Raw genomic sequence first — 25,743 nt, 5'->3', positions numbered from 1 at the left:
ACGATAATAATAGTCAGTGAAAACTTTGATACAGTTGAGCTCTGCTTCGCAACAGCTGTGCCTGCTTCTTTGCTTGCTAGGCAAGAATGCATGCGTGAAAACAGCTAATTGACACTATCAGCACATTTCATAGATTACTTTTAAAGAATACTCAGTGTAGACGGTGATGCCACAAATAAATAAGATCTGTTCAAGAGGATACTGTCTCTGTTTTAGAATGTTTAATGTCTGTTTTATGTTGAAATTCTTTCAACATCAGTAAGGTATAAGATGGCACATGCTAATAATAGTAACTGGGTTGTTTGCTTGTTTGTTTATTCACACATGTATACTTACATACCTCAGTTTTCTCTCGTGTTAAGCAGTGGTCAGACCAAACTTTTGGCAAAACTAAAATTTGAGTAACCTGTGATTTTGTTAACAAGCTACTTTCATTAAGAAGTTATAAGCCTATACTGTTCATAAATTGAGCAAATAACATTATAGACTGGACTGGAGATACTGCATTGAAGTTTGTGCCTTATAACCATCACCACCTACTGTTTTTAAAGGTTATAGAGGAAGGGAGGCAGCATTCATGGACATGATAAAGTCAAAATTTCTATCAAATATATTTTAAGTACAGAAAATACAAAATTCTAAACACAATATGCATTATTTATTTGTGAAAAATGGCATCAGTTAGCTAGCTGGGTAGGTACTGCATTAGGACACATCATTAAATAAAATAAATACTTGTAGCTATTTGCCTCATACAGAGTGAATCTTTGCTTTAACAATGTGTCTGTTGTGGAAACTCATCATGTGATGATAAAAAAGTTATAATTAATTGTCCATCCCTGTTTTCAAGCCTTAAAAACTATTATTATTTAGGTATGTGTTTATTTTTGAGTGGACAATTCAACTTTTATTTTTTGAAACAGGAAACTGAGACTCAAGTCACTTATAAGAGGGTGATTCACTGAGACACCAGGATTGGTTCAGGAAATGTATAAGTCTGCTTCTTAGAATTTTACTGAGAAGGAGCGTCTAATCTCTTCCAGTCATCTGAACAGTAACATTTAGAATCTGGCAGGTGAACTTTTAAGTTAATGCCATCTTAGCATCATTCAGCATTCAGGGTCTGTTTGTTCTAGTTCTAATTAAGACTTGTTGAGAGGTGCTGAGTGTGCTCAGGTTTTGAGTTCAGTCTACATACCAGAACCAAAAGACTGAAGAACTGACTAAATGTAATGGAACTCTTTGTACAAGATGCAAGGTTGAGCGTGATGCTCTAATAATGAACTGACTGCTAGAACTGCTGTCAAGACCCAGGATAATAATGTGATCATTATGAATGTGCAAAATAAAAAGGATTTTCAAAAGGTAAATTGTGTTGGTTGTTTGTAGAGGGTAACTGGCAATCAGCAGATCTACACCATGAGATATAAGCCATTAAATTACTGGTATTGACTGGCGAGGTGATTGATATTGATTAGGTATGCAAGGCTAAAACCATGCATCTGGAATTTTTATGTTGCTAAGAAAGCTGTACTGTGTCTATGTTAGATGTGTACCTACACAATTAGTGGAAAACTGTATTACAAGATTCTGATGAAGGTTAGAGAAGTCGTTCCACAGGCCTCATGGTTTTTAATTAATCTTGTGCATTTTACGGGCTTCAAATACTTGTTGATATTTCTGAAAGAGTTCTTGAATATTCTTTCTCAAAGTCGGCCTTAAAAGCAAAAACATTTGAAGTGTTTTAAGTCGTTTGATGGAACAGATATGCTTCCTTTTAGTCAGTGTTTCAGTCACATTGGCTGCACTAGACGACCAAAAGAAGACCTGTTGCCACTTTTTCCATAACTTGAGTGTGTGAGATCCAGTCAAATCACACGCTCCCACTTTCTATAGCATTCTAAACTACTAAATATTTAGAAAAATAACTTTGCTGAGATGTTATGCTCTTGTTGGTGTGGTTGTAAGGAGAGCAGCTCCTGCACTGTAATGATGTTGTGTGGAAGAGTCTTCTCTGATACAGTGGTAAAAACTATTGATTGTGTTTATGTGTAGATTAAACAGATATGCTATTTGTGCTGTAATGTTTTAAATCTGGTGTAAAACTGATTAATTAGAAAAGAAAAGATGAAAAAAGAGCTGATATTTCTGCCTAAAGCAGTTACAGTTGGAGCTGAGATAGAGGCAGTGTGGTTTGGACATGTGGTGGTTCATGGATAAAGATCTGTGTACTTACATTTTTTTGATATGAGCTTTTTTTGTTTCTTTTTTTTTCTTATCATCTGCTAATCATCTGATAATTTGAAGCTCCTTCATGTGAGTTTTATTATTTCAAAAAGAAACTGTTCTACCTAAAGGCCTTTGCTGATGAATTTTACTTTTGGCAACAATTTGTAGCTTTAAAAAAGATGAAGCTTCTGTGTACTAAAAAGAGAACCGAGTAATAGCATTGTGAACAAGTACGGAAGTATTCAGATTACTTGGGCCAGCCACTACATTTAGGTTTAAAAAAATTAAAAATGAGAATTATTTTCCATTCTGGAGAGTACTCCAACACTGAGTCTTTCTAGTACTGGGATATCCATCTCTCTTCATGGACGGCTGGAGTCCAACACAGTTTGGTCATTTCCCTGCCCAAACACACCTGATTCAACTCATAAGTTTCTTACTAGGTTTAGTGGGTGTGTTTGAACAGGGAAATCACCACACTTTGCTGGTGTCCAGTCCTGTAGGACCAGAAATGGACGCCTTCATTCTAGCAGGTTCTTTGCATGCAAAATCCTGCAGGGAGAGACAGTCTGGCTGCATTTGTTGAAACAGTAACACATTTGAATATACTATAGTAGTAGTAGTAGTAGTAAGAATGTTATGCTAATTTGATTGCTAGTTTTGTTTGTGTTGTCTTTGTTTTTCTGTTATGGGACAGGTGTGGACACAGCTTACTGTCAAAACTAAATATTCCCTGCAGAAATGCGTCCCTTCATATGCACTTGCCCTTTACCCTGGGTATTGAATTGTGCGCAGCTGTCCTTGCTGAACTGTACAATAACTGTTTTTATCCTCATGACCTCCTAACATGGAACAAGCGGCCGAACCACTTCTTTTTTTTTTTGCTCTGTGACTGATGATAGCAGAGCATTGCTGATTAGTGCAACAGTGAAACAGTGCAGTAGTAATCATAGCTGGGTGCTCCTTTGTAAGACTACAGACAAATTGCAGGTGTTAAAAAGCCTGCATGAACACAGTGTCCAGGCAAAAACTGTTCTGCTCTGTCATGCTAACTAAAACTTAGTGGTCCATCAAGTTTATTTATGTTTTTGAAGAAAAGTATTAAACATAAAAGCTAATAAATAATAAAGAAATTAATGAAGAAAAAACATATATTTATTGATAATGATCCTTATGCTGAAAAATCTGAAAAAAAGTTTCTGTAAAGTATTACACTATGTAGGCCACAGAATGTGCTACAAAATCAAATGTCCTTGACAGCAGAGAGCAGTTGTTCATCCTCAGTTTTTTGGAAGTTACACTTTGCACTTTGGCACCCTTGTCTGTGAATATTTTTTTTTGTCTTTCCAGAACGGTAGTTACAGATTTACCACTTTCCTTTTCCTGTTTTTATTGTTTTGCTGTATTTTTCCCTTCACTTTGGATGTGTTGTTTTCAAGTTGAATCAAACCTGTAGGGGAGAAGTTCTTGAGTATCATAGCCTCTCTTGATACTTAACATGATACATTTTTTGTATAATATCCATTGTAGAAACATGAAAGTTCCACATGGCTGTCTTTTTTTTGTTCTTAAACTTGTCTGTGTTGACCGCTGCAGGGGCACGGAACAAAAGCAGTGTTTTTAATCACTGTTTCTCATTTTCATTATCATTTAAATGATTGGTTATGTTTTAGTTTTTGATATTTTGACATTTTGTTACATTTTATTGTAAATATTTTTTTTTTCCAGTCCAAATATTTTGGCTGTTTTTCTCTTTTGGCCAAAAATTGAAAGTGCTACTTTTGAACATTTTTTGTCTAAAATGTTTAATGGCTGAAATTTTGGTGCATCCTTACTAAAAAAAACAAAAAAACAAACTGCCGCCAAGTAGCTGACTCTTAGATGGATTACGTAAAGTTCTGAGCTGTAATCACTGTTTTCAGTTTAACCTTCTGAAGACTGACAAAATACTGTCTACACCATTTAAAATGTACGCCTGACGCACACCCTCTTTTATCAAACTCTAAGCTCTTATTTAGCACTTAGGAAGCTGTTGTTGATGTGGACACCTTGGGGCTTCAATAAACTTTAATAATGCTTTGTAGATGTTTTGGTCTTTAAAAGAGAGGACCTATTTGACTTTTCACAGCATGTCTAAAGGCAGGTGAAGACGAGTAGACTGTTAAACTCCCATATTGCTGCGTTCTTCTTTGGGCATTGGTCTGTGCCATGAGAGGAAAAGAGTTTGAGTTTTACCTCCCCTCACTTGCTGTGTGTTTGTGCTTGGGGATGATGGGCAGGATTAATAAAGAGTCTGTTTGTGTCTGTGTTTGTATGAACAGTGCAGTTGGCTCTTAGCAATAAACCGGTGAGGAGTCTCTGGTCATAGAGATGGAGAAATGTGAGCTGCTATGGTCTGCAGTTCTCTTTGTTTTCTCTGGAGCTGAGCTTCACTGCTTTTGTTATGAAAGCTCAGTAGTTCAAGCTTAGTCTCAATCATCCCCTCCCCCAATATCTCACCATCTCCGCCTCTCTACTGAGCCATAGTTTTAATAGGAACCAAATGTCTGGTACCATGCTGTTTAGTTTTAAAATATCCAAGGATTGCAGGAGCATTAGTCATTTTTGTAGTCTTATTTGATTAAATCTCAAAATTTGAATTTAAGTGCAACATGATATATTCTTAACTGTTGCACATCACATGCGAACATCTGTTGACAGTTCATTGTGAAGAAAATGGTGGAACTAAAGCCATAACTAAACAAGCCTACATCCTACATAAACAGGCCAACAAATCAGCAGTGTAGGAGATGTCTTCTTTCACAGGGAGTCAGTTGATTCTTCTGACAAGAAAACATCTCACTCAAAAATGTTTTTCATGTGTGCTTCTGTTGCCTCTAAGGGAAAGGTCACGATATTCTTTCTGACTACTACATATTTATTAGTGTGACTCAAGACATTGTGGTCATACCATCTCTGTTTCAGACATGTAGTGCGACTGAAGGTTGTTCTCTGAATGAAAAGCTTGGAGGGCTTCAGTCAGTCTTTGTTGTCTTGAGGATGCCATTTATTCTAAACACGTTAGCATAGCTGTTATGTTTACTTAGTGTTAATATACAACATAAGTGGTCAGAGTATGACGACAATAGATGTGTTTTGAATTCAGTATGCCTAAAAGATAAGGTTTTAGCTTAGGTTTTGGGTGCTATTATACACCTAGGCCTATGTGAGTGGTTCATATTGCAGTAACTAGGAGCACAATATGAATGTACCTTAACATAGGCCTGTGCCCAGTAACCAGTTAACTAAGTTTTTGCAGTAGCATTTTGCAGTGGCTGCACTGGTTTTAAAAATAAAGTTGTTTCTTTATTGATTTCATACAAACCGTAGCAGCAGACAAGTCCTCCTGTGCGTCAACTTATCACATTTGATCACATATTACCATATTTATTATACCACATTTTTTTGTACCTAACATAGAAACGTAACTGTTGAGCTGCATACAAAAACTCAGAAGACACATATAGGTTCAGTGGTGGTTTTGGATAGCAAATAAATGTTCCTATCACCATCGCTGTAAAGAAATCTGAGTTGCTAAGTTTCTCTACAATGAACCATTTCACACCATAACACTCTGGATGACTTTGATTTAATTATGTGAAATTTTTCAAAATTGGTGGAATTCCCCTATAAGTATCAACTCGCACACAGTCTCTGTTTGCTCTTGCGTTCACTTGTTTTAGGAAATGTTGTTGCTGATGTTGCTGTTGTTGTTATTGTTATTATAACAATAGTTGTAGGAGGAGGAGAAGGAGTATTGTTATCATTGGTATTAGTATTAGTATTTTTAGAATTGCTAAGTGGAAAAAAAAATCATAAAGCAAAGAAAAAGAATGCCACTACCCTTCATACTGCATTTAACTGTTTACTGTGATTATTTTGCCTACATTTACCCAGACAGGAGAATTGTAACATGATATGAATCTTACATTACTTGTTATTGTTTTTTTATGGTTTTAGCACATCTTAAATGATATATCTCTGCCTTATAGCACCTAAATAATTCAGCCTGAATTATTGTTTTGTCATGCATTTTTTCCTTGGGCAATGGCATCATCTCAGAATAATTTTCTTCCTCTGTCTCCTTTATGGGCCAAACAGCAAATGGTGATGAGCCTGCGTGTCTCGGAGCTACAAGTACTCCTGGGATACGCAGGGCGTAACAAGCACGGGAGAAAGCATGAACTCTTGACCAAAGCACTCCACTTGTTGAAGGCTGGCTGCAGCCCTGCCGTGCAGATGAAGATCAAGGAGCTCTACCGCCGCCGCTTCCCCACAAAGATGGTGTCTCCGACAGACCTCTCCCTTCCGGGGGTCCACTCCACGACTGGCGGAGGTCATGGAGGCTTGACTGCCAGCCTCACCCCGCTTGGGTTTGACAGCCACAGCACTCCTTCGCCTCTGCTGCCTGTCTCTCTTCTGAGCCCTAAGCATGAGCTGGGCCTTCCACACCTACCTTCTGCCCTGCACCCTGTCCACCCAGATGTCAAGCTTCAGAGGCTGCCTTTCTATGACGTTCTGGATGAGTTGATCAAGCCCACCAGCCTGGGTGAGTGATGTTCTGTCTGTTGGCCCAGATCCCTCTCCTCACTCAGTGACATTTACATCAAGGTGCTCTTCAAGTGATATACGACTTATCAGATTGGACCAGGTCATTGAGGCTATATATAGCCATGGTGCTAAATATAAAGGGGTAATAAGAATGAACAGGATGTGCTATGTCCTCTCATACACAAAGTTCTCTTTTTGGCAGAATTGGGCAAAAACTCAAACAAAATATGTCTTGTTACAAAAAATTCACAAAATACTAATGATAAAAAATGTGGTTATTTAAATTGTATTACAATTTTGGGTTGATTAAAGCTGCCACAGTCTTCACCTCTACCAGCAGAAATAAGATGGATGTGGCCACAACCACTAACATAAATGAAACTCGATTAATACTGCTTTGAAAGCATGTTACTTATTAATCGTGCGACAAAGGTTATGTTAGTCACATTGCATGCAGAATTGTAGATTGAACATTAGTGCTGGGTAATATGACTATGTTTATCGTTATTGTACTAAATTACATCACAATACATCACAGTATGCTTTTATAGGCGAATAGGAAGGCCAACCTCAGTCATATTTATTTTACTGATGAAAACTATTTTTTTCTGGAGAAATGTGTTTTGCTGTAAACTGGCTGTGTGAACGTGTAGAGCTGTAATTAACTTGGTTTATTGTCAAAGCTTTGAGGATTCGTTTCTGTTAGCACATTAGCTTCCGTGCACTAATCTTAGCTTATACTGCACTAGCTTCCTGACCTACGGCTTTGGCTGTGGCTGAAAATAAAAATAAGACGCAGAACTACAAAAGTGATCGCATGTCATTCCATTTTTATTGCCTATTTCAACAGATTCTGAGCTTCTGAAGGAGCACTGAAGAGAGGGGTGTGTTTGTTTTGCTGTTGAGTTCAAATATCTACAGTCGTTCTCCAAAATTGCTTATTGTGCCTTTAAATGTGGCATCCAGCCCCACCCTCAGTCGGTATCAGCTATAGGCCGATCATGCTGAAAGGTGACGGCAATTGATATCGGCCCCAAAAACACTGATTTTTTCAAATGTAACACTACTACTTTTCCAATTTATCAGAAGAAAAAAATATATATTGTGACATTGTGTAGCGTGAAAACTTCTTGAAGAATCGTAATATTACAGTTTTTCCATATTGCCTACCTCTACCTAACGTTACTGTAAGCATCACAAGCCTTCTAATACTGTAACTGAACCCAAGTGCTGTATGCTTAAATCCTGATAAGCCCATTTAAAGCAATACAATTTTATTTTTAAACCCATAATGTACTTATTTTTCTTAGTTTTACCAACTGAACTTGGTACAACCTGTATTACAGTGCTTGAGAGTAGCAGGGATATATGTGGGTACTCATTACATTTCAGCACAGAAGACGCAGAAAATATACAGGCTAACAATTCAGCACTGTAAAGTGTCATTTTGCTCATATAATATATCAGGCATTGCTACTATGAAACACAAGTTCTTTAAAGTGAGTTCCTTCAGTGCGTTCTGACTAATTTTGAAAATGGAGTGTCTGTAACTGTTAATAAACAGACAATCAGTTAACTGCAGGGAAGGGAAAAAATGGGCTGAAAATATGGCTTTGGCTGAAAGTAATGCAGAACTGTAGGCTTTTTGATGATGGTATGGTTGTTCCACTAACACTTAGCAACACAGAGAGAGAATACATTTGAAAACCTCTTTCATTGTTGAAAAATTGCTGAGGGAGGTTGGTAGGTTTTTATGTGGGATGAGTAAATGTTAACTACTCTAATGTTTATTTAATTCATTTTTATTTCTTTTTTATTATTGTATTGTTTTGTATTTATTTTGCTTTTTCTTTCCCTACAGTCAACCGAATCTTTAGTAACAAGAGCACAACTTTTGGAAGTCTTTAACAGCCAGAATTTTTCTATTGCCTATGTGTTATAATCACTTATGAATGTTCAGCTGTCAGATCTTCAGTTTTTCCCTGTGTAAGAAAGTGTGTGTGCACATTTCAGTAAGCATTTGTTAAAGATGATCGTGCCATGTTTCTGAAAAGCTTTACCAGAACGGAGATAGTTAAGCATTTTTGCTCATAAAGCCCACTTATATTCTTGTCAGATGGTCAGTGCATGCTTGTATCAACCATCTGCTAAGGAACTCAAAAAGCAGTGTAACTTCTTAGGGCATTTGTAACAGTATAGAGCAAGAAGGCTCTTAATATGCAAAGAGGTAGATTGAGCTCTCGTGAGTGAAGATTAGGTTCATACTGTTATAGATTTATAAAAGAAAAAAGATTCATTGGAAGTCGTCATCTCCACCTTTTGTGTCAACAGTAGAGTGAACACACTTCTCTCTCTAGGGTGTGATTAGTCTTTCCTGGGCTGCATGGCACATCCTGTGTGATAAGCTGCGAAGTGATGAGCCTTTCGTTACGATAGCAGCTAGAGCAGCTCTTATCTCTCCCTCACTCCTGAAGCCCTTCCTTACTTTAAGGAGATTGGATTGCGTAACCCAGGGTTATTTTTAGACCTGTTGTAAGGTTCAGCTATGAACATGAGTACATAAACATTTACAGTGGTATTCCACAGAAGAAGCTTGTTCTTGTGAGCTTAGAGAAAAAGTATGTTGATCTAGAAGCATTTGTTGATTGTTCTGATGGATTAGGCTAAGTGTTCAGAATCATTTGTCAATTAAAGGTCTGTTCTTTATTAAATCCAGGGTGCTTTAAATATTCTGCTGCCCCAGCATAAACCAGTAGCCACATTACTGTCACAGTCCATGTATTGATTTTTTTGTTTGTTTCATTGTTTGTTGTTTTAAATGTTTCAAAACGAGGTGTTTGAAAATTAAGAAAGTTGTGTCTGACAAAATGACTTCTCCACATGGACAGTGCAGCATTCTGGCAACAGTTATAATGTGCAGTGCCCCCAGTACATGTCCACAACCATTTAGATTTATCTTTGTCCTCTTTTATCTCTGGTTGCCAACCAACGGTTCAGTTCTCATGGTTTATCTTCCTGTGTCCCCTGCTCTCTATTGTTTTTCAGCCTCAGACAACAATCAGAGGTTTCAGGAAACATGCTTTGCGTTTGCATTGACACCTCAGCAAGTCCAGCAGATCAGCAGCTCCATGTAAGTGCAGGGGAGGAATTGTTGATTAGCATAATTTATTACCATGATCCAAATTATTGGTACAAAACAGATATGCATCATATGAACTGGAAAACTCCTTAATTTAAACCAACTACTGATAATCTGGCATTGTTAGCTTCAACCTGCTTAGTAGTAGTTGTGACTGTTGATCAGTCCTACAAAGAGTTGGTGTCTCAAACATGCCCTTGCTGTCTTTTAGAATGCTTGGTATGCTTCTTCTCACTCTCTCTCTCTTCCCCTCCCCCTGTCTGTTTTCACAGGGACATCTCTGGGACCAAATGTGACTTCTCAGTACAAGTTCAGCTAAGGTATGAAGAAGGAACTGTTCATTCACAGTGGAGCAACAGAATAGAGCCTCAGATAGCAACATTTATTAATGACAGTCAGAAGCTACATAAATTAAACTACAAAAAATAAAGGTTATGAAAAGTATATCATAACTTACGTCAAGAATAGAAAAATAATCTACGTTTAGCAGTCCAGTTAATCTACGAGCACTACGTTTGGAAAACCTAAATATTACTTGTGTAAAGTCTATGCGGACACGAGGGTTTGCACATCATAACAGTTCTTAAATGTTTAGGTTCTTTCAGCATTCCAGTGCTTTTTCTGTTTGGGTTTCTGTGGGCCAGAAAGAATGTTTCCCACACATTCCTTTGGTGGTCCCACATCACCCACAGGTCCTACCTGCCTTTTTTTCCTTTATTTCTTTAAGGTTTTGCCTATCGGAGACGAGTTGTCCTCAGGAAGACCATTTCCCACCCAACCTCTGTGTGAAAGTGAATGGGAAGCCGTGTAACCTCCCTGTGAGTTTAGACTTGTAAAAATTGCTGATCTGAGGGGAAAAAAAAAACAAACTTAAACTTCATTTTCCATTTTGATCCTTTTACTACATTGTAACCTGTATGTTTAATCAAAGGCACCTCTCTAAAGTAGAAGAATGCTTCATTAAGAACACCTTGTATCTATACTCATTGTTCATTTTCTCAGGTTCATTTACCATATAGTTACCCCCCTTTTACCCTGCTTTTCAATGGTCAGGGCCCCCACAGGACCATCCACAGATCAGGCTTTATGTGGGCGGTGGATTCTCAGCACTGCTGTGACACTGGCATGGTGATGGTATGTTAGTTTGTGTTGTGCTGGTACGAGTGGATCAGACACAGCAGTGCTGCTGGGGTTTTTACAAACCTCAGTGTCACTGCTGGACTGAGAATAGCCCACCAATTAAAAATACTCAGCCAGTAGTGTCCTGTGGGCAGCGTCCTGTGTCCACTGAAGAAGTACTAGAGGATGACTGACACAATGTGTACAGCAACAGATGTGCTACTGTTTCTGACTTTACATCTGCAAGGTGTACCAACAAGGTAGGTTCCAGCAAATTCCAGCAGTACTGCTGTTTCTGGTTCACTCACAGCAGCAAAACACATACTAACACACCACCACCAGGTCAGTGTCACTGCAGTGCTGAGAATGATCCACCACCTAAGTAATACCTGCTCTGTGGTGGTCCTGTGGAGTTCCTGACCACTGTAGAACAAGAGTGAAAGGGAGCTAACAAAGTATGACGTTAAACAGATGAACTACAGTCTGTAATTATAGAACTACAAAGTGCTCATATATGGTAAGTGGAGATAATAAAATGAACATTGTGAATAGACACAAGGAGGTGGTCAGTTAATGAAGCAGCTGGTCAGTGCACAACTTCATTTCTTTTGTTATACACTATCCTCAGGGCTATCTTCCTCCGACTAAAAATGGAGTGGAGCCAAAGCGACCAAGCAGACCCATCAACATTACCTCCCTAGTTCGGTTGTCCACAACAGTCCCCAACACTATTGTGGTATCTTGGACGTCAGAAATCGGAAGGGTAAGGAATGAGACACCACTAGTATAAGAGCTGGACACTGGCACATTCCCCTGGCACAGCAGAGGAATTTCAGTAGGTTGACATGTTTCAGTGAATTGATATCTAATGAGCTTTGTTTTTTGTGCTTTGTTTAGAGTTATTCCATGGCTGTGTACCTTGTCCGACAGCAGTCCTCTTCAGTGTTGCTACAGAGACTTCGGTCAAAAGGCATCAGGAACCCTGACCACTCCAGAGCACTCAGTGAGTTCAGTCTTCTATCTTTTTGAATAGATAGTCAAAGGCATCATATTAGTATGTAGCCATCTCAAACACCTAAACTGTCATGCTGCTTTTACACTGCAGCAAAGCAACACACATTGCCATCTGTTGGCCAAATCTCTAAAGTATTCTGATATGATATTTTTGCCATATGGACACACCTACGATGAAACGCAGAACAGCTTCTAACCAGTCACACTTCCAACAGAGGTAGACCCCTCTAATCTTTTTCAGGTCACTTTTTTGTGTGGCGTCAGTCACATGGAAAATATTGTTTTTCAGCCAAGGAAGCTAATCATACTGCATAGATATCCACAATACAATTATTACTCCACTGTGCGTTAACGGTTACCACGGTGGTCTTGTTTTTACCATTAAAAATGCCTTACTTTCTACAGATTTGCATATATTGATTTTTGTCCTTCTTTGAAAAATAAGATGCTCAATTTGTGTTTTATACAGTTGGCTTTTGCCATAAACATGCTTTCTCATGCACATGCACATGGATTAATCATAGAATCTAAACCTGGGTTAACAGAGAAAGTTGTTAACTACCGATGTTAAAAGGAGCTAATCACAGTTGCATTTGAAAGCCAGGTGTACACTGTCCAATTTTAACCTTGATTTGGCCATCCACGACTAAACTTAAGGATCAGGCCAAATTTTAGCTTCATCGGCCGTCCAACGCAATAGAATTTGAGGCGATTAGTGATGCCCGATTAACAGCCCAAACAAGTTTCAGTCACTTCATCGAATGGATTTCTGACATGTCAGAAATGTTGGTTGCTCATCTTACAGTTTTAGCAGTATCACAAACCAGTTTCTCAAAGTTGCATGCAAAGCACACACACAATCACAACCACTGGTTCTACACAGGTGAACACATGAAGGCTAACAAAACGGAGGCAAAAAAGTTGTCGTTTGCTGTAACAAAGTCTGTATATGTTAACTCTGCTCCGTTTCACTGAGTGGAATTGTGAGGTATAACAGTTAATAGTGATATTTTTTTTCTCAGTTTTTTTTTTTTTAATACATGGTACTCTGTTACGCAGCATGTTTTGAATGAAATATCTTGGAAATTGTCCATAGACAGCTGTCCGTAGGGATCCACCCACATCACTGTATGTGAATCAGATTAAGGATTTTATACAGAGTGAGCATATAAATCGTAAGCTTTGGTCATACACAATGGCCAATTCAAACATACTGTTTAAGTTCTCACCAAAGAACAAGATTTCTAAAATCGTATAGTCTGTGCCTGGCTTTAGGATTTGTGAAGCTGAAACTTAAGTCAGGAATCCAGTCCAAGTTGGATGTGCTTTGTGAGACAGGCCCAAGATCTGGTATGCATGTATCACAGAGTCTTGTTTCTCATTCTGTCATAAGACGTGCACGCCATTAACTTTTTCATGCTCTGCCTCAGCTAGTTAACTCGACATACATAAACAGAAGAAATTCTGTATAAGAGTCGAAGGCGTTGGTATGTTCAGTGCAGCTAACACTCAGGCAGTCTTTGTCTGATCTTTCTCAAACTTGACACAGGAGTTCTGTATATGCCACAAATGTGAGCCCTCTCGAGGCCCTTTCATTTCTGTTTGGCTGTACTTATTTTTTATTTTTTTATTTTGACAGTTAAAGAGAAGTTGACGGCTGACCCAGACAGCGAAATCGCCACCACTAGCCTGAGAGTCTCCCTGCTCTGTCCGGTATGCAGTTTTTGCTGCGTTTTATTTATTTTTTATGTCTTTAGTGTGTTATATGTAGACATGATTCTGTCAAGTGGGCTCATTTCAGTCCTAATAATATAATTTAATACAAATGCTTTTGAACAGATACCTGTACCAAAATATAATCTAAACACCTGTTTAGGATTGTGTTCACTGCTGACTGAGATCATTGAGTTTTCCTGTGCCTCATGAGCTACCATAACCTCATTTCCTCCTCATACTCCCTCTGCCCCTCTCGGTGCCTCAGGGCTGAAACAGTCCCACTTTTTGCCAGCAGTGTTTACGTGGCTCATATTTAGCTGGTTGTGCAGTCTCTCTTACAGTATAGACCACCTCTTAAGCATGGGTAAACAGAAATGATAAAGATGATGCTGGCATGCTATGATTCACTTGTTTATGACTGTGTTTATGTAATTGGCAGCTGGGGAAGATGCGGCTGATGATTCCCTGCCGAGCGCTGACCTGCTCGCACCTGCAGTGCTTTGATGCTACGCTCTACATCCAAATGAACGAGAAGAAACCCACCTGGGTGTGTCCAGTCTGTGACAAGAAGGCCCCATACGAGCACCTCATCATTGACGGGTCAGTGCCCCATCACCCCCACCCGTTACTGGGAAGCAGTTCTCTTTCTGAAGCCAAACCTCTTTAGATTTTTTATTTGAGTGTTCTTGGTTTAAACATGTCACTACATATCATCTGGAGGAGGATTTTTCACTTAGAAACTAAGCCAAAGCCTAGTCACTTATAATTATTGGACATTCTTGGCTTTTGACTTAAATTTCCTGGCTCACTGAGAAAATTTTACTTCATGGAATAAAACCTCAAGACACTATGTTTTTGTCTGTTTTAATATTTGGCTCTTGTGTAATATTACAGAAATACACAGTTGGTGTTTACTTCATTTGTTGCCTGAGTTAATGTCTTGTCTTCAAATTGTCTTTACGTCTACAAACAATGTGAGTTAGTAAGAGAAGAAGAATGATGTGGAGATCCTGTGTTTTTTGGGTGCAGGTTGTTCATGGAGATACTGAACAGCTGTGTAGACTGTGATGAGATCCAGTTTAAGGAGGATGGCAGCTGGGCTCCTATGAGATCCAAGAAGGTGGTGCAGGAGGTGTCTGCCTCCTCCAACGGCCTGGAGGGTAAACACAACAACTGCTCATTTTCCTGCCCTCTAGAGGACTCAAGTGTAATAGCTGCTGTGATCAGAACACCATTAGATTTTTTTTTTTTTGTTAGGTTGTCGTAGTGCATATAAGTATCCTAAACCTAAATCACAATTTATCTGAGCCCCAGTGATCAATGTAGCTTTGGCTAATTCCTACTTAAGAAGTCAAGTATTTCTTTGTTTGCTTGGTTTCAGGTTCGTGTCGAGCAGTGGTGTCTGACCACAGAAACAGTTCGTCCAATAGCAGCAGTAGTAACAGTAAAAAAGTAGAAGTGATTGACCTGACACTGGACAGCTCCTCAGATGATGATAACGATGAAGAGCCTCCTCCCAAACGAGCCTGTCCGTCTCTATCGCCTACATCACCCCCTGTCAGCAAAGGGTCAGTCTCCCATTACAGTGCACATTCACTGGCAATGACGAAGTCTTCAAGAAGCCTGAAAAAAATTCAATTTTTACAGTTCACCTGGACGTGAACTGCAAAATTTTAGTTTTAATTTTTCCTCTTTTTCCACAGGAGAGTATCGGTAGACTAAGTGTTGTATTTACGAAGTTTTCTTTTAAGTTTCAGTTTAGTGCAGGGGCCGGTTGCACCAGCTGTGTTTAAGTTCAAATGTTGGCTAGCTGTAATGTGTTTCCTTAGTTTAGGTTTATGCATTACTAAACCAATATGGGTTGCACCACACAAAGTAGTGTTTACACTGAGCTAAGTAGTTACTAAATATTTACACCTACCACTAAATAAAAAAGTATATAAATAAGGAAAACCACATAGATGGCACAAAGAATACTTAACTTCACCCTTTTGGTTAAGATAACCAAGATAGAAACACTAAATGCTTTGTGCTTTAGTTTTACTTTAAAGCTCTAATCATCACCCTGGTTTTAGTTAGTTAATTGTTACTAGCTAAGACTTAAGGATTTGTGATGCAACCAAATGTAGTAAAAGGACAATTTAAATCTAACTAGTGTTAACTAAGGACTTTACACACAAACAGTTAAAAAATTCAAACTTGCACGAAACTGGTGCAGCCGAGTCCGGTTGTTTATTTTTCATTAAGATTTTGTGTTTTTTTTTCCCCCACGCAGGGTGTTGAATCTTCATCATCAGGCATCACCAGTGTCGCGAGCTCCCAGCATGCCAGCAGTGGAAACGAACTACATCCCCCCTCCCCCTCCTCTCATTCAGGACTACCGCCACTATTACCACACACCCAGTGACCTGTCAGGTATGTGCCTAAACTGCCTGCTAAGCAGAGCGTGTGTTATGTTTTCTGTAAGACTTACGGCTGCTTGCTGATTTCCTTTACATTTTTTCACTCCAAGGCAAGAAAGAAATGCATAAACTTGTGCAATGTGATCTTTTTTTGTATTTTTACGATCTCTTACTGTTCATTTATTTTTGTTCCACAGATCTGAATTTCTTTTCATTTCTACAAGGGGAAAATCATTCGGTAAGCTCTCAGTTGTTTTAGTTAGCAGGGAGCACTGCATGTAAATTAAGGAGAACTTGTACTTAACCTACACTACCATTTGCAAGTTTTGAATCACTTACTTTATAAATTTATTTTAAATAAAATAGTAACTCATACAGTGTATATTAATATATAATTAGACACCAAAAAGAACTTCAGGTCACTAGCCAAACAAAAAAATAAATTAAAAAAAGGGCCAGTTTGGTTGTTTTTGGTATGCTTTGGTAGTTCTTGCTACAGGTCTGATAAATTGTGTTTACAGCCTATAAATTGCTTTCTGTTAAAATAATGAAATGGCTAAAGCTCACTGTGTGAAGAAGTAATAAAGGCTGCCGTTATCGTAGCTATATGTTGTCTTTTTTGTTTTAATAACTGATGTAATCACAACATAATCTTTTAAGCCTCTATTCAAGTTTTGTGAGGAAAGTCAAAAGGCTGTGCGTAAAAGGCTGCACAGCTTTATCAGTTTAACAAGCATGGCAACAGGTTGCAAGGGCGACAGAATGCTGTAAAGCCAGACATATCGGAGCTGATTCAGGACGTGGGCTATTACACATTAAAAGAAAACGCATTACAAGAAAACAGATTGCAAGAAAAATATAATTACTTTTGAGTATCTTAAAGGACATTTAAATTGTTCAGCTTGATTGAAAACGAAATCGATGGAAACTGAGGTGTATGTCTTGCTTTCGCATGAAAAACTAAGAATTAAGTGTAGTGCGTGTGAGGGTTCTGTATCGTACTCAGTTTCTGCTGTTCCTTTTATATACTGCTATATGCTGTCAGATCGTTCCCACCAGTGATTAGTGCTGCACCGCAGCTCATTTCCCCTCTTTCTGTTCCTTCATCTCCAGCATTACAACATGGTGATGGCAGCTGCAGCTGCAGCATCGGCCTCGGCGTCAGCTTCAGAAGACCACGAGCTCCTTCTGAACCGCTTCATGCCCTACAACTCATCGCAGCTGTACCTGGAGCAGGCGGGCACACCTGTGAGCGGTTCACTGGCGCCGGTGAACGGCAGCGGGGGAAGCAGCAGTGGTAGCAGCAGCAGTCTGGTGTCCTCCAGCAGCCTGCGGGACACACACCCCCACAGCAGCATGTCCCGCTCACGCTCAGACGCCGCCGCCTCCGTCATATATGGCTCCATCCCTGACGTCATCTCACTGGACTGACCACACGAGGGCGCCACACCCAAAGACTAGCCCTTACCACCATCCATGGGAGACGAGAGAAATTTGGTGCACTCAAAGAGGATTTAGATATGAATGGGGCAGAGAGAGCAGAGGGGGGAAAAAGGAGAGAACAAAGACTTTTGTACAAAGAAGAGAAGAAGAAGAAAAAATGCTGTACAGAGAAGAAATATCTATTTTCAGTTTTACTTTTGTATATAACCAACAGGACGCTGCCTGCCCAGCGAGTGACTTCAGTTGAGATTTTTTGTGTGGATACTGAAGATGTTTTTTCACTGCTCTGTGTGTCGTCCCTTGACTATCTTATTCTGTACCTTTTATACTCTTTTTTGGTATTTTGTTTCACCACAAACACTTGCAGTCCTAATCATGGAATCAGATTCATCTTGGTCAGTTTTTTTTTTCCTCGTCTTATCGTAAGACTCTGGCCTCAGACATTGTTTTGATCTTTTGAGGGGTCAGTATGTTATTTAATTAAACTTTCTTGTGCAGGTAATTTATGAGGCTTTTAACTTACGTAGTTTGTATGCTGTATAAAAAGCATTTCCTTATGCCATTACAGGATCTAGCCATGAGGCACGCTCGGAACGGAAGCGACAGTCACCTCTAATTCCAGCTTTGCATTTACCTCCACCTAGCTCTCCTTTCTAATCTTTTCAAAAGAAATTGAGTTTTGAGCAAATCATGCAGAAATCTCATTTTGAAATAATCTAATTTTGATCTGTTTTGAGTCACTCATCAATTGGGCAAAAAAATCAGAGACAAAATTGAAAGTGTCGGGTACTGGGGTATGATGTGTTTATGAAGTAAATCACCTGAGGAATTTTGTGTTATAACAGAAGACTGATGGAGGTGTTCCATTCTATCCACCTTCAGACTTTAAGGGACACTGAAATTAGATTGTATTTAGAGCCCTCTTTAAGGGCACATTGGCTTTATTTCAGGAGCCAAGCACTGAGTTTTATGTTGAAGGAGGAATTGCTTTTGGCTCCAGCTTTCTCATATTAAACATGCTGCCTGTGCTGATTATTAGCCTTCACTTCTGCAGAACATCAGAACCACTTCCATTAAATTGTCCTAACGACCACATTATCCTGAACTACGCTCGGTTGCAGTGATCATACATTTTTGTCTGTCTGTCTGAACAGGGCGTATTCAACTTGAAGCACACCCCCATGGTCAGAAATGTAAACAAGTGCATAAACAAAGAAATATGAACTTTGTCTTGACTGCCTGGAAGTGGTTAAAACTAGCATTGTATTCAGCATACGTACCTGATGTCTCTTCCAATGGTTTGGGATAACAGTTGCCGTATTCTCATAGCCCTTGGGGCTGTGATGATCATCTCTCTGAGTTTCTTTAAAGGGATAGTTTAACGTTTTGACAATGTATTTTTTTCTTACTGATGAAGAGTAGTACTGTTATTTTCCCTCCTCCTTTTCATTCTACATACAGTGCGAATGGACTGTAACTGTTTAACATGATGATAGGATATCTACAGAATCTTAGCTAATACTGAAACAGGAGATCCCTGTTCTAATACAACATTTACATATTCAACAAATATATGTAAATTGTTTGAGAAATATTGATATTTGGACCTGTTTACCACCAAATCGCTCATTAATCAACTGCCTAGGCTTGTCACGATCATTACATTTTAGCTGATGATTCATTGCAGTATAAATAATTGAAAAATAATTGAATTGTCTTGTTAATTGTATTGCAACTATTAAAGTACAAGCGTAAAATGGCTAAATTGGCAGATAGTTGTTGATACTTCATAGCTCAAGCTCACAAACAAACATTACTCACTGCTGCCCTCTGAAGTGATAAGTCAGAAGTTACAACTTCTGTCTGAATAAAAATTCTTCTGCATTTTTTTGTTTTATTTTATTGCCACAGCCACGTGGATGAAAATGCAATTTGCATTGTTTGTTACACTTTAAACATTTTAAATGTGACAGTGAAAGCTTACAGTTATGTAATAATTGTGACAGGCCTGCCACTGCCTATAGGAATTTTCACCTGTGAGGCTCGCTTCTGAAGCTGTTATAAGGGAGTTGTGTAGCTGTTCCTGTAGATTCCTACATCCTCGTACAGCATAATAGAAACAGTACAGCCATGTGAATTTGTGCATGTAGAAGGAAAGCCTTGACTGCCAAAATGTTTAACTATCCTTTTAAATTCTATTAAATGTTTTTGTAGGTGAGCTCACAGCTACGTCATCGTTGCTGCCCCCCCCCCACCCCTTTGTATAAAATTGAATTTATTTATTTTAATCTATATATTTTTACTATTTGTTTGACAATTATGCTTTACTGTCATCTGTCATTGAACATTTATTTCCTTATTAATTATTTAAAGAGCTCTTGTCACTTGCTTTGCATTGTAACAAGTATCTTTTTATTTGTCCTTGTGTCTCTCGTTCTCTCATATTGATCTTTGTCTGTGCTGTACCAGATGGTTGAGGCATTAATTCCATCTCCTGAATCTATCATGCTGTGTCAGATTTGACCTTTTTGTTGCAATTAAACACTTTAACAGTGAATGCCAGCTGAGTGTGGATATACTCTGGCTCCATTGTGACGTATACCTGGTAAAAGACCCTTCATATAGTTAGACAGGCTGCAGATCCATTACTCACTGTCACTGTGGTCCAGACACTGGCCGTTTTAAGGCATATACAGAGCATATATACGTGCGGAGCCTGACTAAAATCATCACACACATGCACTGAGGGACCATGAACTGATCTCAACCACCTCCAAGATGAGATTACACTGAATTTAAGCCATGACGATGAGTTCGCTTCAGCTTGCAGCCCTAGGGTTTATTTATTTTTACCCCCCACAAGGATTGCCAAGCACACAGTCACATACTGCGAGCTCTTTCTTTTACAGTATACATGTTAAATGGCCCCTCAGTTAACACACCTCACACCATTTTCAAATTAGAAGCAAAATCATACCACTAGACAAGGGGGTCAGCCCATTTTAGCTGTACCAGTACGACTGGCAAGCATGAGTTCTCTCTGCCTTAAATTCTTGTATTATTTTATGGTACATTGAGAGAAATCATTATGTATATCAAGCCACTATTGGTTTGTACAAAATATCAAATAAATTATTTATTATTTGCTTTGGAATACATTGTTTACCTAATGAATGTTACTTGTTTATGTAGAGAGCGGTTTAGCTGTAATAAAACAAATACAACTATTAACCATTTCTGTCTTTTATTATCTATATTTTGCTCTCCCTTTTCTTGACTTGGTTGCAGGTGACACAGTGAGGTTCAGACTTGGTGTGGTTTAGAAAACCATTTAAAAAGCTGAAAAACACTAAAAAACTTTAATTTGCAAAGTGTAAAAATGTTGAACCTCATTTATGATTAAATCAAAAGTAAATTACAAATTTTACAATACATTTCTCTAAAGCCCCAGGAACTTAAAGAACTGCTAAAGTACCACCACAGTCATCCTATGATTGCCTCTTTGTTTAAAATGGTAAACAAACATATTTCAGTTCTTATTATTGCTGTTTGCAAGCCTTGTTGTAAAATGACCTCCATTGTTATAATCATTTCCAATTGGACTTTAACTAAAAAAGTTGGCAGTATTGAGCACCTTGTTTAAGGTGCAGTCTCTGATTACAGAGATAGCAGTGCAGTGCCTATGCAGAACACATTTGGAGAGAACTTGGATAATTTGGATGGATGCTCCTTGTACACCTGCGGACAGGTCAAGGTCTAATATCAAGTTAAGCAGTGAGACAGTATACAGATAGTCTGCTCACACAGAAGTCATCCTCTAGTAATCTCACTGCTTCCAAGTCTCCAACAACTGTCATCCACACTTTTCAATGGATGAGCCTCTTTATTCTTTCAAAATAATACCTCACACTTCACAATAATGCTAGAAGGAATAAATCTTAAGTCAAAGAGATATTATGAAAGTGTACCTAAGGCACAACCAGGATGTACTGCCTCAATAAATGCAAAGTGACCTGAGGTTCCTCATGAGTAAAACCTAGGGAGATTTTTAATGGCCTCAAATGTCTGTTCATCATGAACTTTTACAATAGCAGCAGCCAAAAAATGTATCAAAAATGGCCAGTCTGTCAAATCGGCACACAATAGATCTGTCACTGCAGTTTGTATTAAGCACAGAGCTAGTATGACTACTATGACACTAAATCCATCCACTTACCACATAAATCAATCAAAGATACTGATGTCAAGCAATACTGTCTCCTCTCTCTTAGATAAGCTGCAAGGTCCCACATATATTATTGAAATACACAGATTATAGATGAGTTCTCAGTTAGTGCAATCAGAAAGAGTGTGATTTTTTTGTGATTTTTGCTCTGTAGGCATGATTAATGAGGTAGGTGATAGAATTTTATGGTCATGGCGACAAATATATTTTCACAGTTATGTGTAATAAAATTCAGTATTAATGTTAATAAAGGAAGAAAGCTCAAGCTATTCTGAATAAATGCAATGGGTGAAGATGCTATACATCCTTAAGGACTCAATCAAATTAATGTACACCTACAGATAATCCACCCATGCACTTATCCTAACCTGAAATGCCAGTCAAATGGTGAGGAGAATGGTGTTGGTAGGTCCTCTATGACTTCTATCACCACAGGAACTGAGCACTACATTAGCTCTCACGTGAATCATTCGCACACTACAACACACGTGTCCTGGAACAGTATTCCTGCATATACAGTTGTCTAACTGCCTGCTCATGAGTGAAACCTGGCGTGGTGAGCCCTTAGACATAGGACCCATGGTCTGGAAGTTTATCAAAAGACTGCAAATAAAGAGCCACTGCAATCCTAGATCCTCAATGAGTGTTTCCAGAATGAGTGGAAAGGAAGGGAAGGCATTAAAAAGCTTAGGAGTTAAGCAGTTCCAACAGGAAGAGCCACTCAATGATTAGAGTCTGTGCTGATAAAGAGTTCCATGGAAGCAATGGCGTATTTGTCCTAAATCATCTGGACCAGTTCCAGATGCAGTCACCACACTACTGGAGGGAGCTGCTATCTTAATAACGAGTATGTCATATGGTTACCAAGAGGGTGATTAAGAGTATGTGAGTCAGAACAAGCCCATCAACCTTGTGCTCCCTTGATGAAAAACCAAAGCCATGATATCTACCCGTATTAGCCACAAAACCAGCAAGCCACTGTCTCAAATTCCAGCTGTAAATCGAGCTGAATGATATCCAAACTGGGCCACTTCTGCTGGTGTCAGACTGCCCTCCAACATGACAGGCATGCAACGTCATGAACACCTTCCTGCCAAAGGGAATCAACATAATGTGCATCAAGAGATACTCAACCCACACACTTGTCATAAATGTTTAAGTGTGGATGAGGAATGACGCTATAGAAACTGTTGCACCATGGGGTCAGTCTACAGGTACAACACCAGTCATCTCTGCACTGATTTTCTGCACACCAGCCAAGCATCTTCCAAAAAAAGGCATATGTGCATGCATCAACATGAGTCCTGCATGCATGTGGCCTGCCTGCTCATAGTACATCAGCAGGTTCTGATCCAGTCCTTACAGTCATAAATGAATATGGCCAGAAAATTGATCAAAAATGGCTAACTGGTCAAATCTGGCACACAGTACATCTGTCTCTGCAGTTTGTATTAAGCACAGAGCTGGTATGACTAGTATGACACTAAATACATCCACTTACAACAGACACAGATCAATCAAAGGTACTGAAAAAATCAGTGAAATCTCGTCTCTCTTAGATAAGCTTCATGGTCCTACATATATTATTCAAATACACAGATTATAGAACAGTTCAGTCTCAGTTGGTGCAATCAGAAAGAGTGTGATTTTGCTCTGTAGGCATGATTAATAAGGTAGGTGACAGAATTTCACGGTCAAAGCGACAAACATATTTTCACAGTTACGTTTAAGTAAATTCAATATTATTTTAAATGAAATCTAAAGCTATTCTCCCTCGCTTTCTTCTTGATCACTAACCTCCACCAGATCTGCTCCTTCAGCCCTGTCAGTCTTCTTTAGCTTATATCACTCCCTCTCTTCCTGTGTTTAGTAATACATTATTTTTTTATTAAACTCAGATTCCCAAATACAAATCCATTTAAATATTTTTTGTTTGTTTTAACAAATATTTTTACCTGACTGGCCTTCAACAGAGCTGCCGCCTCTACATCTATTTCCATCTACAGGCTGAGGAAGTGAAGGATATAAAATTGCTTTACGATCAACTCTATATGACGTTTTCACTGTCAATAACTTACTGTAAACAACAATATAAGGCAAACACTGGTGTCACTGTTTCCAAATACCTAAGAGAAACATAAAAACAAAGAATATAAAAAAGTTCTATTATTTAATCTTATTTCTATCTCTTTTGCTCGTTCACTCTCACACTCTAACTACGAAGTTTCTTTAAATTCTTGAAGTAGCTGACTTCTCAGCTGGCTAGCTAAGGCGAGTGTTAGCATAGCCCCTTTTCTTTGCCTCAAGTAAATCCAAAGCTAGCTAGCTAACAAGCAACCAAGTAAAAACTCATCTACACTGACCATAAACTGACACAAGTCCTTATCGTAGGTGGGTATCTTCACTCTGCAACTACTTACTGTTTCACTCTGTATTTTTAATAAGGTCTGACGTTTCTCTCAGGGAGCTTTTAGCCAAAATCCCGTCTTCACCTTCAGCGGTTGCTCTTTACCTTACTTTGCAGAGCAGTAAAACAAGAGACCCTCCCCCAGGTCTGATATGATTGGCTTATATTTTACGAGGTCTGATATGATTGGCTTACAACTTGAGAATTCTGATATGATTGGCCGAGCTGCTTCTTCCACTTTTTTCACGTTCCTTTAGTAAATCACTTGTAGCACAGCAGAGGCAGCACCGCATTAGAGCAGCAGCAGCGCCTCCTTCAGGTGACGCCCGGCTATCACAGTATAGTGTGAACTTGGAAACGCGAGGGCATTGTTGAATAATGAAGAATGAACGCATTTCTACATTAAAGTAAACTAGTCAAGCTGTGGTGCTGAGGCGAACTCGTATATTTCTCAAAGTACAAAAAAAACTCATAGTCTTTAACAAACCTTCGTAATAACAATGTAGAGGTCAGTACATGTGCCAGTTTTTTTTATCAAGTTTTTTTTAAATAAATTAATTAATAAATTGTATTACTATTATTCATTTACTGTAGGTCAAGTCTGTGGCCCCCTAAAGAGCCCTGCCTCTGATGCAGCCCTTCCAGATGATCTAGAGGAGGATTTATTGTCCTAACTATGGCTAATGAAATGTTTAACTATAAGCTTTCTTTGAGCCTATTACCTACCTGTGTACAGTAACGATTATGTGTCTCTTTTGATTTAAGGGTTCTTTTGCTTTCTCCATGCATCATGGGTGTCAATGTGGAAGAGAGTAATGCTAGTGATTATTCACCTGCCTGGAGCTTATTGAATGTCAGCTGCAACACCACAAATCACTAAACTGTAACTAATAATTACTAATGTAGGCAACTAATGGATGACCATCATTTATCATTTGTAACTATAAGAGAACTTTTTTTCTATATTTCTTTATTCACCGACTGGACACTTCATTAAGTACACATACATGTACATTCACTGTTCATTTTATCAGCTCCACTTATCACTTCTAGTTCTACAATTACAGACTGTAGTCCAACATTCTCAGCACTGCAGTTACACTGACATGGTGGTTGTGTGTTAGTGTGTGTGTGTTATTGTTTGTTGTGCTGGTACAAGTGGACCAGACAAAGCAGTGCTGCTGGAGTTTTTAAACACCTCAGTATCACTACTGGACTGAGAGCAGTCCAGTATAGTAACTGCCATGTAATCTGTATTCATTGTAATTAGAGTTGGACATTAAGGTGTGATTATATTACAGGATTATGTTTTTTTAGGATTATGTTTTTGATTTGACTATGTCAGTCTATTAATTCTTAATATACTGAATGTGCCTTTAAACTGGATAATAGCTGTGTTGCTATGCCTGATAGTCATAAAGGGTACCACAATAATGTAGTTTTGTGGAACGAATGAAGA

General features: G+C 38.7%; 1 protein-coding gene and 1 long non-coding RNA gene across 2 annotated transcripts in view; one reads left to right on the top strand and one right to left on the bottom strand.

The window, feature by feature from the left end:
- The window catches only part of pias1b (protein inhibitor of activated STAT, 1b), a 28,097-nt gene extending 7,299 nt beyond the window's left edge, over nt 1-20,798 (top strand). Inside the window, exons 2-14 of the mRNA XM_036584625.1 lie at nt 6,370-6,817; nt 9,865-9,949; nt 10,231-10,278; nt 10,686-10,776; nt 11,706-11,840; nt 11,975-12,080; nt 13,731-13,804; nt 14,247-14,407; nt 14,837-14,967; nt 15,189-15,375; nt 16,083-16,222; nt 16,407-16,447; nt 17,323-20,798. Coding sequence (XP_036440518.1) covers nt 6,370-6,817; nt 9,865-9,949; nt 10,231-10,278; nt 10,686-10,776; nt 11,706-11,840; nt 11,975-12,080; nt 13,731-13,804; nt 14,247-14,407; nt 14,837-14,967; nt 15,189-15,375; nt 16,083-16,222; nt 16,407-16,447; nt 17,323-17,640 — 1,965 coding nt within the window. The 3' untranslated portion in view covers nt 17,641-20,798. The remainder of the gene's footprint in view (nt 1-6,369; nt 6,818-9,864; nt 9,950-10,230; nt 10,279-10,685; nt 10,777-11,705; nt 11,841-11,974; nt 12,081-13,730; nt 13,805-14,246; nt 14,408-14,836; nt 14,968-15,188; nt 15,376-16,082; nt 16,223-16,406; nt 16,448-17,322) is intronic.
- LOC118817738 lies at nt 14,671-24,399 on the bottom strand. Its single transcript, XR_005008045.1, has 3 exons — nt 24,298-24,399; nt 15,275-24,003; nt 14,671-14,960 (listed from the first exon to the last, which is right to left on the bottom strand). It is a non-coding gene; the product is annotated as an uncharacterized LOC118817738 (long non-coding RNA).
- Nucleotides 24,400-25,743: the final 1,344 nt, after the last annotated feature.

The sequence above is a fragment of the Colossoma macropomum genome, unplaced genomic scaffold (assembly GCF_904425465.1).
Source record: "Colossoma macropomum unplaced genomic scaffold, Colossoma_macropomum, whole genome shotgun sequence".
NCBI classification, from domain to species: Eukaryota; Metazoa; Chordata; class Actinopteri; order Characiformes; family Serrasalmidae; genus Colossoma; species Colossoma macropomum.
Note: the sequence above shows the minus strand (reverse complement) of the source record. Positions and strands in the feature narration are given on the sequence as shown.